This window comes from Myxocyprinus asiaticus, chromosome 19 (genome assembly GCF_019703515.2).
Source record: "Myxocyprinus asiaticus isolate MX2 ecotype Aquarium Trade chromosome 19, UBuf_Myxa_2, whole genome shotgun sequence".
Lineage (NCBI taxonomy): Eukaryota > Metazoa > Chordata > Actinopteri > Cypriniformes > Catostomidae > Myxocyprinus > Myxocyprinus asiaticus.
In genome coordinates, this window is record NC_059362.1 from 47,721,068 (window position 1) to 47,742,271 (window position 21,204).

Sequence of the window (21,204 nt, forward strand, 5' to 3'; positions counted from 1 at the left end):
ATGCAAAACATCAGTCGCCACACACGCCCACTATCATGCTTATTTTTATATTTACATACATATAAAAGTCTTTAAAGGTTTTAGTGATTTTTTTTTTAATGTTGTTATATTTGTACAGGCTCTTCGGCTCTAAGTGCTGATCTGGGTTCAGCTTCACGCACGCAAATCCCGTGTGTTTAAACGAGGAGTACCGTGTGAAAAACTGATCTCAGATCAGCACAAACTACATATATATATTACCGCAGAAGGCCCACGCCCATTCCATTGCACATACTATTTCATACAATACATGCAAATAAAAATTTCGTGACACACAAAAACTACAACATTAAGCGTATGCGCATTTATCAGATATACGTTCTGGTCATATTTGAAAATGATTAAAGGGATTTTGATATTATTTACCGTCGCTGAAGTTATTTTTATTCAGGCAAATGCAGGGCAGTCTTTGTGAAGGAAGGACCCCGCCCCGCTCTCCTGTGATGTTGTGATTGTGCAATCTCTATTTCTGATATTTTTATTCATTTATAGTCATTAAAATGCCCTTGTTTGAAGGCTTGGGCAGTGGAGGAGAGAAGACAGCAGTGGTCATTGATTTAGGAGCGGCGTACACAAAGTAAGTGACTGTTAATAATATACATAAAAGACGCTTCGATCGTGATGACATTAAATGTGTTATAGTGTCATGTCGTATCAATATATAACACGTGCATACGTGTTGAATAAACTATTGGAATAGTGAGGTGAGTTCACAATTGCAATTATGTTTTACTAAGCAAAATGTGCCATGGTCCGTGTTGGGTGTAATCTGATTTCAAAGTAATTAGTTACTGTAATCTAATTAATTTCTAGTCAAAAGTAGTGTTACACTACTATGTAAATTCTTGCAATCAGATTACAGTTACTGACTTACAATTAAGTACTTGTAAGTACATAACTTGGGTTACACATAGTTTAAAAATAATGTTATTTGTTTAGAATACATTTCAGATATGAATTATGATCATTTGTCTGTTTGTGTTTCTGTGACAGCTGTAGGGACAACGTCAATGAACACGGAGAAAATATAGACATTATTGCGAATTTATTGAGTGGAAAAACACAAAACTTTATCTGAAAACTGTATTAGAAAGGAACTTAGTAATTAGTAATGTGATTACTTTTACAATGAAGCAATCATTAAAGTAATCGGATTACAATTTTAGTCATTTGTAATTGATAACTATTTTTTTTCTCCCATTTTCTTCCCAATTTGGAACGCCCAATTCCCAATGCGCTCTAAGTCCTCGTGGTGACGTAGTGACTCGCCTCAATCCGGGTGGCGGAGGACGAATCTCAGTTGCCTCCACGTTTGAGACCGTCAATCCGCGCATCTTATCACGTGGCTTGTTGAGCGCGTTACCGCGGAGACATAGCGCATGTGGAGGCTTCATGCTATTCTCCGCGGCATCCACGCACAACTCACCACGCGCCCCACCGAGAGCGAGAACCACATTATAGCGACCACGAGGAGGTTACCCCATGTGACCCCGGTTGCTAGGGAGGGTAGCCCTAGCAACCGGGCCAATTTGGTTGCTTAGGAGACCTGGCTGGAGTCACTCAGCACGCCCTGGATTCCAGGGGTGATAGTTAGCGTCAATACTCACTGAGCCTTGACTCCCTCTGAAGTCTTTTGCATCCCATTAATTTTATTTTGTTCTTCCCCTATTGAATTCTGAGTAATAAAACAACTGAAAATCACATTATTGACTTTGCGTCCCAACCCCTAGGTGGGTTGTAACATTACAAAACCATGTGCTCAAATATCTACATTATATATGCATTGTCATTTCGTGAATGTACAGTATATACATTTAAAGGAATCCTTTAAGCATGCGATAAATATTAAGACCGTAATGTGGTGGTGTTGATTCTTTGGCACGCTGGTTATTTCTTTGGTACAGAAGGTTAACGGCGTGCATGTGAAAGGTTTTGTTCTGTTTTCCTGTGTTTGTGATGTGTAGATGTGGTTTTGCTGGAGAGACGGGGCCGAGGTTCGTCATTCCCAGTGAAATTAAACACCCTGGATCTCAGGAGGTGAGTCTGGAGCAAAATTGTATGCGAACATGATTGTGAATCTGTTGTGATTCTATCTAATCAGAATTAACAACTAAAGATGATCATGCTTAGCAAAGAAGTTTTACATTGCCATATCTTTATTGAACATTTGGTTTAAACAGGAATGTGTGGAGAAGTGTGTAAATCTTTAAAATAATAATGTAATTGTAGTGATCAGTTCAGGTGTAGTTTGTACACACATTATGGGAATATGCTTCATCTCAAAAGAGATTTGGCCTTTTTCCTCAAGTGTTTCTTCCTGGGACGGTGCTTCAGAGTTAAATAAATTTGTGTCTCACTTTTGCAGGCTGTTCGAGTCGTCCAGTACAACATCAACACAGAGGAGTTGTACACTATTCTGAAGGAGTTCATTCATCTGCTATACTTCAGGTAGGAGACATACTGCATATTTTAACCCTTTGAGCTCTGAAGGTGTTTTTAAAGATTTCCTGTTTCAGTGACATACCCAAAATTAAAGACTTATAGCATTACAAAAATAATTTATCTTAGTGTCCAAACACCTCACCAAACAAATAAAACATAATTGTACATAAGAACTAATTACACATGCAAACACAACAATGACTAAAGGTTTGCATAGCATGCAGACATGATTTTAGTAATGAGATTTCACAGAATGAGTTTCATTCTGTGTCATTTGAGTCATCATTGAGTCTGTGTCATGTATTTGGCGCCATCTACTGGTGGTCATATGTAACATTGTGCTTCATGTGGATTATCTAATGATCTATGCATCTGATTATCTTGTGTGTGGACTCGTTTGAAAGATAATCACCTCCTCTAAACAAAGGTATGTGCTATTTTATGTTCCGTTTATTTTTCATGATGTTATAAGCAAAAACGCAGCATATAAGCAACACCAACATAATTGTCAAAGACATATACTTAACTATTACTCGCTATATTTTTGTCTGTGAGTAAAACAAATAGACTGGTTGTATTCTACTCTTTGAGAGCTTTCCAACAACATATGACACATGGCTATTTGATGAGTTTGATGTTTCTACTAATTGCAATAATACGTACAGTGCAAATGTTTTTATAAATTATCAAAACGGAACACTTCTGATTTGTCTGCAAATTTCAAAGCACTTGTTCAGTTTTGGGCATAATGTCTACATGCATTGTAAAGTAGAGCTTCTAAACTTTCAAAGATACCTATTTTGTGTTGGTCAAGACTGTAGTTATTGGAGGCTTGGGTAGCTCAGCGAGTATTGACACTGACTACCACACCTGGAGTCACGAGTTCGAATCCAGAGCGTGCTGAGTGACTCCATCCAGGTCTCCTAAGCAACCAAATTGGCCGGTTGCTAGGGTGGGTAGAGTCACATGGGGTAACCTCCTTGTGGTCGCTATAATGCGGTTCTCGCTCTCAGTGGGGCGTGTGGTGAGTTGTGCGTGGATGCCGTGGAGAATAGCGTGAAGCCTCCACATGCACTATGTCTCCGCGGTAACGTGCTCAACAAGCCGCGTGATCAGATGTGCGGATTGACGGTCTCAGACACGGAGGCAACTGAGATTCGTCCTCTGCCACCCAGATTGAGGCGAGTCACTACGCCACCACGAGGACTTAGAGCGCATTGGGAATTGGGCATTCCAAATTGGGAGAGAAAAAAAAATAGACTGTAGTTGTTAATGTTTTAATAATAAAATGTCTGAGCTTAAAGGTGCAGTATGTAACAGTTTTCATGTAATATTCTTTTTTTTTTTTTTGCCAATGTGTGAACGGCTTGTAACGCAACTTAAAAAATGAACCCTTCCCGGACTTCCTAGGTTGCCTATTAAAGCCTGTAGACTGATTTTTTGCGAAGGGAGCGGGTCGCTTTTGCCGGGAAAATCCAAAATATGTGACGTTTATGCGCAGTCCCGAGAGCCTCAGTGCTTCTCTTCCGCTAGGTAGCGTTATCTTAGAGATGGAATCCAGCAAACATCTGGCTCCCAGCACAACACGGACTCCTACACAAACTCAGAGTAAGCCAAAAAAACAAACAAAAAAACATTTATCTACTGAATCCCGTCTGGTTAAGTGGGAACGTGATCATGGTCGAGTGAAAACTAGAGTGAACATTGGCAGGGCATTTGATTCCTGGAGGGACCTTCGTTCCGTTTTGGGGATCATAACTGACCCTGAATTGGCGTTCTTCTTATTGGACAGGTAAACTTACATAACTGCAAAGCATGTGAAATATAGTGCCATAAGGATTGATCTGTGTCATTTTAGCTAAACTACAATAACACATGAAATGAATGCTAGACAATGTTCAAGATAATGCAAAAAGCTCCATTCATTAGTGTAATGTAACTTGGTTGTACAGAAAATATATACAATCTATTATTATAAAACAATAGTGCATCGATATATCAACATGACAGTTGTGATGGAATCACATCAATACTGAATTGTCAACATATATAATGTACAGTCTATTTTATAAACAGCTACTGTCATCATCCACCAAATTTAGCTAACAGCTATTGATAAAGATGGCTAGCTAGTTAACGGTGACATATGCTATTGTATAAATGCAGTCAATGTATCATGCAAAGAAAAGTGATTACTTCAAACTACAGTCTTGCATAGTCAGACCTATATCCACACTTTATATGAGCCCTGTTCCAGCACTGGAGAGTCAAATATAATATACAGTCTCAAAGTTTGTAGTAAAACAATCATAACTGTGTAATTTTAATTATGCTAACTCATCTGTCAGCATGATGCTGGTGGATCACGTTCAGTCTCTTTGTACGTTACGTCATTGTTTTGGCCGATGCTCGCGTCCCTATGGAGTGTGTGCACGAGCACGAGCAACAGGCTGCAGTTCACTTAACGGCCACAGGTGTCACTAATAACAAGGGTTTCTGAATCTTACATACTGCACCTTTAAAGGGTTAATGATATTTGTTTTAGTGGTCAGACCTGCATTTAAATGACACATGATTGTGTCTGAACTCATGATGCTGTTTTCTCCTTTCAGGCATTTGCTTGTGAATCCTCGTGATCGTCGTGTGGTGATCATTGAATCCATCCTGTGTCCATCGCACTTTAGAGAAACGCTCTCCAAAGTCTTCTTCAAACATTTCGAGGTAAAATTTCAAGCCTTCTGGTAATCTAACAATCCAATCAGTGTCTAAAATACAGCATCCCCACAGCTCAGTTCCTCTATGATATGTTTAAACTGAGTGTCTCTTACAAACATGTTTGTTTATACACCGATCAGCCACAACATTAAAAGCACCTGCCTAATATTGTGTAGGTCCCCCTCGTGCCGCCAAAACAGCACCAACCCGCATCTCAGAATAGCATTCAGAGATGATATTCTTTGGTTATCTGAGTTACCATAGACTTTGTCAGTTCAAACCAGTCTGGCCATTCTCTGCTGACCTCTCTCATCAACAAGGTGATTTTAATGTTGTGGCTGATCGGTGTATATGTATCTGTTGTAGGTTCCGTCAGTGCTGTTTGCTCCAAGTCACCTGATGTCTGTTATGACTCTGGGCATTCAGTCTGCTCTTGTGATGGATTGTGGCTACACAGAGACTCTGGTGTTACCAGTATCCATTTCTGACTTTTGGCACAAGTCGACATGAAGTCAAAATGTTTACTTTCGTAATACATGTTCCTGGGCTTATTGTGAATGAGTCACCAGTGCAAACAAAGTGCTCTACCTCTGAAACCACTTTCCTTTTAGCTGACATCACTCAGGCAGCACAGACTGTTGGTTACTGTTCATCAATAGCCTAAAATCTTGCCAAGAGTTTACAGTAATTTAAAGCCAGTTAATGGTATAAGGTTATGGCAATAATGGCAAATAAGGATAGATTTGTGGGGGGGGTTATCATTGGGATACGTGCAGGTGCTGCGTAGGGGGAACTCAACCTTCAATCTCAACACAAAGCTAACTACTACAATGTTATCAGGCAGTAATTATTTTAAATAGTCTACGGCAACCATGAGCATTGTGTCATCTGATGCGGTTTGATGTGGAAAGATGACCTTAACAGTTTATTAGATCTATGAAGGGATTCCAATCCTGTCGGCCTGGGATGCGCTGCCAATGGGAGGAAAAGCCATTCATAAGTAAGTCAATATAAAATGTCATAAGAAAAGAGAATCATATCTGCTTGAAAAGGGCTTGTTTTTATAGCTGAACTAATGCCGTGTCCAACACTATTGTTTGTGTCCTGCAGGGAGTTGCACAGTCTGTTGTCCGAGCAGTGTACAGTGGACACAGACGCTGGCACAGGCCTCAATCTGCCCTCCGTTATTAGTAAGAAATATCTATTTATTCGAAATTCAGTGCATTCAGAAAGTATTCAGACCCCTTCATTTTTTTTCACATTTTGTTATGTTGCAGCCTTATGCTAAAATGCTTTAAAATATTGTTTTTCGCATCAATCTACACTCCATACCTCATAATGACAAAGCAAAAACCTGATTTGTTTTTTTATAACTTTATAGTTATAGCAAATGTATTAAAAAGAAAAAACTGAAGTATCACACTAACATAAGTATTCAGATCCTTTGCTATTTAGCTCAGGTGCATCCCATTTCTCTGGATCATCTTTGAGATGTTTCTACATTTTGAATGGAGTCCACCTGTGGCAAATTCAATTGATTTGGACATGATTTGGAAAGGCACACACCTGTCTACATAAGGTCCCACAGCTGAAAATGCATATCGGAGCAAAAACCAAGCCATGAGGTCAAAGGAACTGCCTGCAGAGCTCAGAGACAGTATTGTGTCATGGCCCAAATAAATGTGGCTGCATTGAAGGTTCCCAAGAGCACAGTGGCCGCCATAATTCTTAAATGGAAGAAGTTTGGAACAACCAGGACTCTTCCTAGAGCTGGTCGCCCGGCCAAACTGAGTAAGAGAGGTGACCAAGAACCTGATGGTCACTCTGGTTGAGCTCCAGAGATCATATGTGGAGATGGGAGAAACTTGCAGAAGGACAATCATCACTGCAACACTCCACCGATCTGGGCTTTATGGCAGAGTGGCCACACGGAAGCCTCTCCTCAGTGCAAGACACATAAAAAAGCACCTAAAGGATTCTCAGACTGTGAGAAACAAGATTCTCTGGTCTGATGAAACAAAGATTGAACTGTTTGGCCTCAATTCCAAGCGTCATGTCTGGAAGAAATCAGGCACCGCTCATCACCTGCGCAATACCATCCCAACGGTGAAGCATGGTGGTGGTAGCATCATACTGTGGGGATGTTTTTCAGCAGCAGGGACTGGGGGACTGGTCAGGGTTGAAGGAATGCTGAATGCAACAAAATACAGAGATGTCCTTAATGAACACCTGGTCCAGAGCACTCAGTACCTCAGACTGGGCTGAAGGTTCACTTTCCAACAGGACAATGACCCTAAGCACACAGCCAAGACAACACAAGAGTGGCTTAGGGACAACTCTGTGAATGTCCTTGAGTGGCCCAGCCAGAGCCCGGACTTGAATCCAATCGAACATCTCTGGATAGACCGTTTTCACACCTGGCTCGTTTGAATCATTTGTTTCGGAACCTGGTGTGTTTTCTCCCATTGTTCAGTTCATTTAGGCATATATGAACATGCCAATTGCACTCGGATCCACACCAAAACAATCGGTCGGACCGATTGCAAATGAACCCTGGAACTGTTCGCTTGTAGTGAGAATGCAATCTGATCCAATGGACCAACGAACCAAACAATTTCCTTATAAAAACCATGAACATACCTGATGGATCTTTGGAGAAGACATCTGTAGGTCAGCACTTCACTGTAATTCATCATCAAAACGCGTGTATAGCCTTTTGGTGACTATATTAGATATAGTTGCATGTTTAAAATAGGAGCTGTTTTTTAATTCTGAGGCAATTTTAGTATGATTTAGGGCCAGGCGATAGGACGATGTTATCGGATATCGACGATGTCTTACAAATCTCCCAATGTCAATTTCAACACTCACTGAGGAGAGGAGAGGAGACAGACAGACGATGATATCAATATCGGTAAATGGAAAAACCATGGATCTGGGAATTCGCCAAATATATTAAACAATAGCCCAGGGTGTGAAATTTGCACCCGCCATCCTCCAAATGCAACGAGGCTGAATCAAGCTCATTATTCACAAGCTCCTCATCCAAAATATGGGTATTTCATGAGCGGGTAATTTTGCTCTTCTACCCGCAACAGAGGTGGTTGACTTTTAAGACATCTCAGAGTAACACACGACAAGAAATGCTGTTAAACACAAAGACACATGCTTGAAGAAACACACTTTATTATATTTTTAAGAACAGACAAAAGAAAAGCCGTCAATGCCGTGTCGGATGCGCTGTTTGTTCGGAGGCGTGCTGCGGGAGTGTCTCGTGAAACACGTGCATGTAAAGAGTTATCACTCTTCTCTGTTTCAGTCATCTGAAAACTGTTTGCAAGAATGGTGTCATGTATGAGAATGCTGCAAATGACCTCAGTCCATCTCAGGAGGTGCTGTGAGTTTAGTTCGCTTTTTTCCACGGAGCAGTTCGTGCTTGACATGCATTGTGAATGCAACTCTGCAGGTTCGCTCAAATATATCTTGATATTAAATAAACAAAGATGAAAGTGATTAAATAAAAAAATAATACAAGACCTCGTTTACCTTGAACCTAAGAGTTCTATTTTCTTTTCTTTAGGCAGCATTAACTGTATTAACGAAACGATACAAACACAAATTCAATAAGAACACACATTTGGCAGCATTATTTTCGTAACGCAAGGAATTTATTAGGCTTTCACCTAATATAAAAACTGGTGTTTTCTATTCGTTTAAGCACAGACTAAGCTATGTCCATACTAATACGTTTTAGTTTGAAAACTCATCTTTTTCTCTACGTTTTGGCCTTCCACGCTGAGATGGCATTTTTGTCAGCGTAAACTGAGCTTTTCGAAAACGCTCTCCCAAGTGGATACATTTGAAAGCGCTGTCTTCGCATTGTAGTGTGGACAGGGAAGACGGAGATATCTAAAAATGCAGTCATTTGATCCATTCAACCAAAACAATCAAGATGGCAGTCTGTTATTCACTTTGAGAGCATTGTTAAAGATAAATGTTACTTTGTAAAACCTTCACAATGCATTCCTTCAAAGGAGACACAATGTTTACTCAGAATTGTTGTCCGGCGATGAAACACAGGAGAATTGCGTTTCAGACCGTACATGGAATGGTGATTTTTCGCATGTGCAGGAAGGGGATTTAAGTTTTCATTCGTTTCAGTGTGGACGAGCAACTTTTGGAAAACTTTTGAAAACAGCAGCGTGGACGGAGAGCGACTCAAAAACAGGAATGCATTTTTAAATTTATCTGGATTAATGTAGACGTAGACTAAGTGAATTTAGCCGTTTTGAAAGTAGAAATGATGTGGGATGTGTTGAACTTCCTATAGGTCATTTTTATATATATATATATATATATATATATATATATATATAATATATATATATATATATATATATATTTTATTATTATTGTCTTTATAATTATAATTTCCTTTAGTTCTTATTTTTAGGCTATATGTAATTTCCAACCTGTTGTTGTAGACAGATGCTTGCGTGATGGCAAATGGGGGCGTTGAAGATGGTAAATGTTTGTATTTGGGGCGGTGGTTATACAAGATTTTTTTTTAATCACTTTCTTTATATTAATTCCTTTTTTGTTTTGTTTAAAGTGCAATTTGAAATTAGAAATATCTTTTTGTTTACATTTTTCGTGTTTCAATAAATTACATTTTTAAAGCAAAATCAATAAAGCAAAAATATTCAACGACCCTTGGCAGGTATGGTCGATGGTATAATTGGATATCGCGATATTTTTAAGCCGAATATCGATTAAAAAAATTTTTTACATATCGCTGAGCCCTTGTACGATCCCTTCTCTTAGATAGTGGCAGAACACAGGTAGGACGGCGTTGCTTCTCTCTGGTGTGTGTGTGTGTGTGTGTGTGTGTGTGTGTGTGCGCGTGCGAGAGAGAGAGCTAGCTCTGTGACCGTGAGAACAGGCACTTTTCAATGCAGAAATAATGCAAAAGCAACTAATGATGGATAAAAATAGCCATGATGCAAATTTTACATCGCATATCATTTGTGTGTCAGATAAAGTGTTTTTGCCACGCAACCCCTGACTGGAACACGCATTTTGTACCATGCGGTGACGTTTTGCATAAGCGTGACAAACAGCACTTAAAAATGTGTTAAGGTTGACAGTTTTTACAGGTATATCATTTTAACCGGTATATCAATGGATGCCCTAAATCCCTGAACAGCGCACAAACATTGACCAATAAGGGGACAGTTTGCTTACATGTGACCTTTATTGAACTGTTGCCTTGTGAAAGCAAACCGTACCAAGAGGACAATGCAACATTATAACAATTTCAGCCCATTTCAGAACAAATCAAACAAGCCTCAGGTCTGAAATCGCCCTAAGTGTTCTTTTTGAGGCTACTGTACAGGCATATTGTATAAATGTGACCAGTTACCTTTTGTGAAAACGTGCAGATTGTTGTGGATCCTCAGTAGAAGAATTCACTAATACAGTTTTGTTGAATGTAAATGTTTAATATGTGTGTATAAGAGTTTGCTATTTGATGTCACAGGTGCTATCTCAGAGGACGTTGTGGAGGATATTAAAGGTCAGCTGCACACTGAACTCCTCATTCACATCATTTGTCTCATGTTTGATGTTTTATGTATTAACTTACTGTATTTTTCGTGTGTGTATGTAGTGCGGACATGTTTTGTTAGTGATTTGCAGAGAGGCATGAAGATCCAGGAGGCCAAATTTAACATGAATGGATCAGCTGAGGTGAGAGAACACACTTTGAAACCTTATGAGACATGCTTTCACACTCTTAATCCCTTATACTTTGGTGGAGTTTGGAACATTTTTCACACTCAATTTTAAAAGCTCACCATTCACAAATACTGTGGAATTAAAAAATGTTGAATTTTTCAGTGAACCCCCTAAATAAAAGTAAAAAAAAAACTCAAATTATTCATAAATAATAGTGTATTTATAATCGTATGATAAACAGAATTTTTTTTTTGTTGGAAAAAAACAATTGCTTACAAATTTTGTTTCCCTAAATTTGTAAGCATGTAATTCTGGTTCTGTTCACTCTACATCACTTTGAAAAGTCTCATTTTATGCCACTAGATGGCAGGAAGTACTAGAAAAAAATATTTTTTTTCTCCATCACATTCCATCACAATATACAGATGTGAAATGTAGGTGGCGCTCTAACACACTTTAGCCCTCACAGATGTGCTCGTCCATAGACATTCAGTCTAATTTTCAGTTCAAGCACCACCCTCATTGTTTCATTGAATATCTCGGCCTCTGAGTGGACTAGAAGCTCAATCTAGGTGCTGTTAGAAAGCTGACATTTTATCATCAAGAGTTGAAAACATATTTTCTGATGATTTGTTTTGCATGCTTTTCTTTCTGTATGACCTATATTGTTTTGGACATCTAAGATATAACATTGGAGTATTCACACAAGCAAGTGCACAGACAAGTAAACAATGGCAAATTTTTACCTGCCTAAGGTAAAAGCAGATATAAGGTTTTTAGCTACTTGAGGTTTACAGCAGCAATTATCGGAGCATAAAAGAGACGTTTGTATTTGATGACTTACAGAAATCATATTTCACTTAGTGATTCTTTTGAAAATCTTTCAAACTGTGATATTAGTGCAACAAAATTAACCGCACAGTCACATTTCTGAGAATGAGCGCTTTCATTTGATATATGACTTGTTCATTTTCATATAAATATTTTTACCTCATTACCTCTAGAGGGCGCTAATTTTCAACGCAAATGTTTTGAGGCCTTATTTTGTTATTTTAAGTAACATAAATGCAGGAGTGATGGTTATCTCTGAAAAGCTCGGATTCTAAGCTTCAAATGATACCTCATATGCCTGACTTATATATACGGAGACTTTAACGTTTTAAGCGTAAAAAATTTCCACGATATAGCGCCCCCTTTTGACCCACCGATGTAGTCTTGGCAGACTTTCAACTATCAGCATAAAGTCTGGTCCACTTAGCAACTTATTGCACTTAGAGTACTGTACTTAGACAGGAAGAGACCATCTGACTGACATGTAAAGTCGTGTTTTTATGTGCCATTTAGGAGTGGGTTTCTCTGAAATAGTTTATACCACAAAAACTAAAATCGCAACCAGCTTTGAAGAAAACACAGAAGACTTTGTGTGACATACTTTTTAATTATATGTTACAGACAATTTAAAAAACAAAGTAGAATATACAATTTCCTAAAAAACATTGTGCACCCTGAATCTCCTGTACATTGCGTTAAGCCAGCCAGTCAGATTAGAGCTTGCCAGTTTTGTGTGCAGTATAGATCAGAAATTTCTAAATGTCCGAATTTTAACATTCAGATCTTGTTGCTCCATCAGAGACCTGCTCCTCCTCCAGATGTAGAATATCCATTAGATGGCCAGAAGATTCTTCATGTTAAAGGTTCCATCAGGTAAACGCCTGCAAATCAGACATAATATTTCTTTTTGTAAACTAAAATTTCACTCAAGCTCACATTTTGAACAGAAATCATTGAGCCATAAGTGAGATCACGTTCAGTGTCTGTCTCCGTGCGTTTTCCTGTAAACTGGGACAGTCTCTCTTACAGATGAGGTTTTGTTCATTAATCTGAGTTTGACTGTTTTCCAGAGATTCAGTTGCTGAGATGTTGTTTGAACAGGATAACGAGGAGAAATCCATCGCCACTCTGCTGCTCGACACATTGGTTAAGGTACCGAACATTAGATCTTCAGATCAGCTTATTAGATGTTACAGCTATACGTAAATACGTCTACACGTTAATAACTGTACGGTGCATCCTCGGATGTGCTTGGAAAAGAAAGACAGTGCTGTAGATCTAGAGAGCAGAATATCACAGAGACTCTTTTCACTTGAGACAGTAAACAACAACACAGAACACCTTAGCAACAACCCACAGCATCCTATCATCACAAGCATGTTGTCACTGTTCACCTTGTTTATTTATTTATTTTTCTTCAGTGTCCCATTGACACTCGTAAGGTTCTGTCGGAGAACCTGGTGATAATCGGTGGAACAGCCATGCTCCCCGGGTTCCTGCACCGCCTGCTGGCTGAGATCCGCACGCTGGTGGAGAAACCGAAGTACCGAGATGCTCTAGCTACCAAAAGCTTCCGTATCCACAGCCCACCGGCTAAACCCAACTGCACTGCCTGGTTAGGAGGTGAGCGAGGAAGGCACAAAAGAGAACAACTCGTACCCGTAGGGCTTAAAGTCAAGAGAACAACTCGTACCCGCAGGGCTTAAAGTCAAGAGAACAACTCGTACCCGCAGGGCTTAAAGTCAAGAGAACAACTCGTACCCGCAGGGCTTAAAGTCAAGAGAACAACTCATACCCACAGGGCTTAAAGTCAAGAGAACAACTCGTACCCGCAGGGCTTAAAGTCAAGAGAACAACTCATACCCACAGGGCTTAAAGTCAAGAGAACAACTCGTACCCGTAGGGCTTAAAGTCAAGAGAACAACTCATACCCGCAGGGCTTAAAGCCAAGAGAACAACTCGTACCCGCAGGGCTTAAAGTCAAGAGAACAACTCGTACCCGCAGGGCTTAAAGTCAAGAGAACAACTCATACCCACAGGGCTTAAAGTCAAGAGAACAACTCGTACCCGCAGGGCTTAAAGCCAAGAGAACAACTCATACCCGCAGGGCTTAAAGTCAAGAGAACAACTCGTACCCGCAGGGCTTAAAGTCAAGAGAACAACTCATACCCGCAGGGCTTAAAGTCAAGAGAACAACTCGTACCCGCAGGGCTTAAAGTCAAGAGAACAACTCATACCCACAGGGCTTAAAGTCAAGAGAACAACTCGTACCCGCAGGGCTTAAAGCCAAGAGAACAACTCGTACCCGCAGGGCTTAAAGTCAAGAGAACAACTCGTACCCGCAGGGCTTAAAGTCAAGAGAACAACTCGTACCCACAGGGCTTAAAGTCAAGAGAACAACTCGTACCCACAGGGCTTAAAGTCAAGAGAACAACTCATACCCACAGGGCTTAAAGTCAAGAGAACAACTCGTACCCGTAGGGCTTAAAGTCAAGAGAACAACTCATACCCGCAGGGCTTAAAGTCAAGAGAACAACTCATACCCACAGGGCTTAAAGCCAAGAGAACAACTCGTACCCGCAGGGCTTAAAGCCTAGTGTACACTACATGACTCAAGCTCGTCTCCTTTGATGTTTTGAGTCGGCGATTGGTCTGCGTCAAGAAGTCTAGGAACTCACAACGAAAGGACTTGTTGTGTGTGTACTCCTGCGACAGACTGAGACGAGACGCTACGACAGTTTTCAAAACTGCACGACAAGTGAGAGATGAGAATGAGCAACAGCCAATGAAATATAGAGAGGGTGCAAGAGGAGGGCAAGGTATTAGAAAGCAGAAAACATCAAGAAATTTATCAAGCATAAACTGTGCGAGTTTGTGAATTAATTTAGTTTTCTTTCATTGTAAGATGCATTTTTGGCGATCTGTTTGAAAAGGGATGACTATAAGGGCAGCTGAAACGTACGGTTCTGTGCGGATTTAAAGGGAAATAAGTGTACGATTGGAAATTTTAAAAAGCAAATGCATAAACGTGTACAACAGGAACACTGAGATGAGCAGCAGGCACATTAGAAGCTCAATTAAATAACTCACGTTTGGGAATATTAAGAGAAACTGCTCCGTTTTTTTATTTTTTGCACTTTATTATCATTCAGTAAAACACAGACGTAATGTTTGATGGATGTCCTTGTGAAATCAGAGACTCTGTTCTTGAAATCTGAACACAAGTGATCAAAAGAGACTGTTGACAGTTTTATAGCAGTTCATGATGTTTTATGCAGTAATACGATTAAATGCCAATCGTATGAACTGAAATCAGTCAATGTTGTTTTGTTTTCTCATGTAGGTGCTATATTTGGAGCGTTGCAAGACATCTTGGGCAGTCGGTCTGTGTCCAGAGACTACTACAACCAGACAGGCCGCATCCCAGACTGGTGCTGTCTCAGTACCCCTCCACCCGAATCAGTTTATGAGGCAGGAAAGACCCCCCCACCTCTGATGAAGAGGGCTTTTTCCACCGAGAAATGAACCACACTTTGTACCCCTCAAATATAACATCCTCTGTCTAATCATTTACAGATCCTCTTGTATGTTTGCGGCATATTACCAAGAATAATGACACATTTTTTATGTTTCTTGTGCTGTAATAACCTAAAGTCTGTCAGACTTGTCAACTGCACTTAATATGAAGACCAGGTGTAGACAAGACCACCAGGGGCCAATCACCATCACAACAGTTTGTTTGCAGGCCTCTGCAATACTAATGAATGGCTGTGAATGTAACAATAGTACTATTTTAAATAGTGGCATTAAAGTAGAGATAAGTCTTTCAAATGCGCCAATTCAGCTTCTTTTAATTTTTTTTTATGAAGATCATGTCCATTTCTTTTTAAATGTCTATGCTTGTTTTAATGCAAGGAAAGGACATGGAAGGCCACTTGATTATAGATGTCAAGAGAAAATAAATCCAGTATATAATATCAATTGTATTTAAATACAACATGTTTGAAACTCAATATGATAAAAAGATCTGTGTATTTATTTGGTTTCTAAAAGAATAAACATTCCAAAATTAGTCTTGGGTTCTTCCATTATGTTCAGTAACTTATAAGGTTCAGTCAAGTGAAAGGTACACTACAGTTTAATTTTTTGTTAGAAATGAATAATGTACCATTATGAGCTAGTGCATAATAAAATATACAGGTGCATCTCAATAAATTAGAATGTCGTGGAAAAGTTCATTTATTTCAGTAATTCAACTCAAATTGTGAAACTCGTGTATTAAATAAATTCAATGCACACAGACTGAAGTAGTTTAAGTCTTTGGTTCTTTTAATTGTGATGATTTTGGCTCACATTTAACAAAAACCCACCAATTCACTATCTCAACAAATTAGAATACATCATAAGACCAATAAAAAAAAAACATTTTTAGTGAATTGTTGGCCTTCTGGAAAGTATGTTCATTTACTGTATATGTACTCAATACTTGGTAGGGGCTCCTTTTGCTTTAATTACTGCCTCAATTCGGCGTGGCATGGAGGTGATCAGTTTGTGGCACTGCTGAGGTGGTATGGAAGCCCAGGTTTCTTTGACAGTGGCCTTCAGCTCATCTGCATTTTTTGGTCTCTTGTTTCTCATTTTCCTCTTGACAATACCCCATAGATTCTCTATGGGGTTCAGGTCTGGGGAGTTTGCTGGCCAGTCAAGCACACCAACACCATGGTCATTTAACCAACTTTTGGTGCTTTTGGCAGTGTGGGCAGGTGCCAAATCCTACTGGAAAATGAAATCAGCATCTTTAAAAAGCTGGTCAGCAGAAGGAAGCATGAAGTGCTCCAAAATGTCTTGGTAAATGGGTGCAGTGACTTTGGTTTTCAAAAAACACAATGGACCAACACCAGCAGATGACATTGCACCCCAAATCATCACAGACTGTGGAAACTTAACACTGGACTTCAAGCAACTTGGGCTATGAGCTTCTCCACCCTTCCTCCAGACTCTAGGACCTTGGTTTCTAAATGAAATACAAAACTTGCTCTCATCTGAAAAGAGGACTTTGGACCACTGGGCAACAGTCCAGTTCTTCTTCTCCTTAGCCCAGGTAAGACGCCTCTGACGTTGTCTGTGGTTCAGGAGTGGCTTAACAAGAGGAATACGACAACTGTAGCCAAATCCCTTGACATGTCTGTGTGTGGTGGCTCTTGATGCCTTGACCCCAGCCTCAGTCCATTCCTTGTGAAGTTCACCCAAATTCTTGAATCGATTTTGCTGGACAATCATAAGGCTGCGGTTCTCTTGGTTGGTTGTGCATCTTTTTCTTCCACACTTTTTCCTTCCACTCAACTTTCTGTTAACATGCTTGGATACAGCACTCTGTGAACAGCCAGCTTCTTTGGCAATGAATGTTTGTGGCTTACCCTCCTTGTGAAGGGTGTCAATGATTGTCTTCTGGACAACTGTCAGATCAGCAGTCTTCCCCATGATTGTGTAGCCTAGTGAACCAAACTGAGAGACCATTTTGAAGGCTCAGGAAACCTTTGCAGGTGTTTTGAGTTGATTAGCTGATTGGCATGTCACCATATTCTAATTTGTTGAGATAGTGAATTGGTGGGTTTTTGTTAAATGTGAGCCAAAATCATCACAATTAAAAGAACCAAAGACTTAAACTACTTCAGTCTGTGTGCATTGAATTTAATACATGAGTTTCACAATTTGAGTTGAATTACTGAAATAAATGAACTTTTCCACGACATTCTAATTTATTGAGATGCACCTGTATAGTGTTCAAAAGCATGTTCTTGCCTTACCGCTATGTAACTCACTTTGGTGAGCTACCATTTTCCTCCCAAAGTAACAGCAATTTTATGTTTCAGCCAGAGATGCTGATAGAGAGCCTAGAATTCTGTGGTATACCTTTAACTTAAAGGCAAATGCACCCTGGTGAAACAGTGGTAGATGCTATTTACACACCACCCAACCCCGGTGCAAACAGTTGATCCTAATTGCACACCAATTTAAATATAAACACTTATTTGGAGTCCCTCAGAAACACTAAACCTAACCTTAACCCTAGCTCTGAACTAAGACTTGCACTACTTTTGCTAAAGGAGCAATGGCGAGCCTTGGGAGAAAGCCATCACCTCTTGCGCCCGACAGACCCCACCACTTACCCTGACCAAACCCTTCTCTAAATTCCCCAAGCTTTACCGTGACTAAATTACTTTGAGGAAATTAACCTTTATGTTGACTTTTATCTATTATAAGTAGTAATAAAGGAAATATTAAAAGTGAAGACAAGAAACAGGATGGGCAGGAGAGTGGGACAAAAGCTAGATTCGAACACGCACAAAAAATGTGCACCCTCTCTACTCTTCATGTCACTGCATTGTCAAGAGTCTTAAACTTTCTGTTGTATCATGGATGCAAACAGTCACATTGTCCCACCCTAACCTGGGTGCAAAGAGTCACTTTGAACTTAAATTGCTCGTTGAGTCATTTAAACATGTTTTTTTTTTAAAGAACAAGAAGCTGTCAGGGACATTTAACATGTACTCTAATGGATGTCTAGATAATAGAGTTTTCACTGCATCAGAGATTGCTGTGAATCCATTGTTTGGAAAAGAAAAAGCACAAGGGTCTGCGAAAGTGACACTCTGTCAAGCTGTGAAAATTAACTTCGCTGCAATGCACTCTGACGTATACGTTGACAAATGAGAATTTCAAACAGGCGGGTCCATTTGTGTTTTCAGAAATCCCATTCGGTAGATTACAACTTGATTTCAAACTGAGCCGGCTCATTCCACGGCCTCAAATTGTCAGAGCTTATGTAGTGTTAGCAGGCTGACACTCAAGATGGTTCAGTTAAGTATTCTGTCATAACTCTTTTGAAATAATTGGTTAGTTGGAATCGCATGGTATAAATTATTATCTTTTCCTTGATTGTGCATCAGTTCGTCTTTTGGGGATAAATTCAGTAACAGTCTGCAGAACATGACTGTTCCTTGCCACAGTTTTACCCTAGGTCCACACTGGGGCACTTTGAATGTTACTTGCCTTAGCTAGGTCAAGCACAGATCAGTTAACAGGCTCGGTACATAACACCAGACTTGTTTGCAGGGAATGAAAAAAACAAATGGACTAAAGGTAAATATACTGAACATCTACCCAAGCTGCCTAATTTTTTGCAAGCTATATTTGCTTACCCAAGCTTGTGCCTTGTCTTGTTTGTGTTTAATGACATATCTTATGAATTATCAAGAAACAGCAAAATGAGACAGGAACCAGTGTGAATCTTGAGAATCACCTTGTAAGCTCCTACAAGTCTGGAGAACTATGATTGTTAATGAACAGGGAGGGACCATCATCAAAAAGCGGGACTTTGAAGAGGACAAAAAGGATAAAGTCTAACTCTTGAAAGGTGTAATCAGTTGTGGAGCAGTGGCAAAAAATTGTGGGTACGCTTCTTATTTTGGCACTTTGTGGGTGGGTTTGTGCTTTCTGTTATGTTGTTTGACAGTGGAGTAATTGTTCCAAGGTGTCTCCATCTTCAGTCTTCCAGCAGAGTCAACAACAGGGTGATTCTATCCCAGACTCTTATGGTCCAGCCAAGTGATCAACAGTTTTTAACTCAACAGGCTCTGAAACGGCAGACTCAAAAGTTTCCACCTAAGCAGACCGACAGCCAGTGTAGGTTTTCTGGCACTGCTGTTCAAGGTGTGGTTGTGGAGGTTAACACTGTTCCTCCAACACCTGTAGCTGCTCCTGGACTGCTCAGAGTGGTGCTTAGGCTGGCGAATGGACAAGGTGTCACTAAAGGGTTTGCTGAATATAATGTATTTGTTTTCTATATTGCTTCCTCAAAAGGTCTGCTGGGGTCAAGCATTGTCCTCCTGCAGAGGATGCAGCATACTCCTCCTACTACAGTGATGTTGATTTACCCAGTCATAAAGTTCCTGCAGGAGCCTGTGTATGTTGAGGTGCACATTTGAAAGGTCTGACCCAAATATTGTCCTGATGCTAGGATGTTGCTGGGTGACATCAACCCCTGATCCCCTCCGCCTCAGTGGGACCTTCTAGCTAATGGGTGAGTATAACCCAAAGCATTTTAGTTGATTTTGTTTTGAGCTAGTCCTGATGGTCCCTGTGCCTTCAGATGACCATTACCTGACTACACTGGTTCCTGTGGATGTCTCCTCTGGTCTTCAGTTCCCAACACACTACAAGCGCTTTATTGTAAAGATGTTCACATTTGTGGATCTGGCATCACTAGCTCCTCTGCAGGAAATGGTATGATCCCTACATAACCAACCTTGACATACCCGAACCGTGAATATTGCACGTCCTAATGAATGCTATGGTTCTTCCTCTTGCTCAGGTCTTCATCCACTGTAGTACAGCAGTGTGCTATCCTTCTTCCACTAGCTTCTGTGAGCAGAGCTGCAGCAGGCAAAGTACTTCCCTTAAATCAATGGCTTTAGGATTCTTAATACTAACCCCTACCCCTTACACTTCTCCCCTTTTTTTACAGGAAGGGATGTTCATTTCAAGATGACTTCTAATGGGGAAACTGTGGTTTGTAGTGAAGTTACTCTGGTCATGCCTTAACATTGGCTATTACAATAAACTGCATGAAACCAAGCTTAACATTAATCTAGTGTGAAATTTCATGTATCCATATACAACTGTGAAATGAGCTCTTGATTTTTAAAATGAACGTGCTTGCATTGATCACTTGCATCATGGGGAGGGGGTGCAAATTTCAACTTCCCTTACAATAAGACCCCAGTCTTGCATGCAAAACTTTGGTTGCCTAAACGTTCCCCATAAACTGAGCTCCCAAGCAGTTAGTGGAGCTGTTCCATTTTAAAGGGAGAAATGGGCTTAAAGGCTGGGAAAATGGCAAATACCATGCCACAATGTATAGAACTCGGCAATGCCATATTTCCACAAACAAAGGGTGCTCTTGCCTACACCAGAATGTGGCATTGCATCTCTGACACTTCAGGTGTGTGACATGTAAATTTCACCTCCCTACTGTGGATTTCATCAGGTGTCTTTAAAGTACTCTATTTGAGGGAACACTTGAGGATAATCTCACTCAACATCCCAAGTATCTTGCCAAAAACGTTTTTTCTTTTTTTTTTTTCTCTCCTATTCCAGCTAAATATGCAAAGATGACTACATAAGCCAGTTCATTTTTGTTTAGACCGTAAACGAGTCTCTGTGGCACTAAGAATTCCTGTTGAGCACTCCCGTCCCGAGAGAAGAGAACAATGGCATGAGCTAATACGGCTTATCACACATCCTATCTAGATGTACAAAAAATTATGGTTAAGAGGTATTTTCTCTATCATGTGATCATTGACACAGAACTGCTGTGGTGTGAACATCAGTGTAATGTTCCCTGACACATTAAAGTTCTTCTGAGCTGATAATGTCAGA

General features: G+C 40.0%; 1 protein-coding gene and 1 pseudogene across 1 annotated transcript; both read left to right on the forward strand.

Annotated features, from left to right (window-relative positions):
• The first annotated feature begins 426 nt into the window (after positions 1-426).
• Positions 427-15,835, forward strand: LOC127409685 (actin-related protein 10-like). Its single transcript, XM_051644429.1, has 13 exons — positions 427-616; positions 2,004-2,076; positions 2,405-2,487; positions 5,094-5,202; positions 5,563-5,670; positions 6,129-6,196; positions 6,307-6,386; positions 10,736-10,771; positions 10,865-10,944; positions 12,563-12,636; positions 12,834-12,915; positions 13,185-13,386; positions 15,107-15,835. Exons 1-13 carry the CDS (start codon positions 540-542, stop codon positions 15,286-15,288), a joined length of 1,254 nt encoding a protein of 417 aa, XP_051500389.1. The 5' UTR covers positions 427-539; the 3' UTR covers positions 15,289-15,835.
• A 3,260-nt stretch (positions 15,836-19,095) lies between these two features.
• LOC127409996 (zona pellucida sperm-binding protein 4-like) overlaps positions 19,096-21,204 on the forward strand; it is a 3,560-nt pseudogene continuing 1,451 nt past the window's right edge.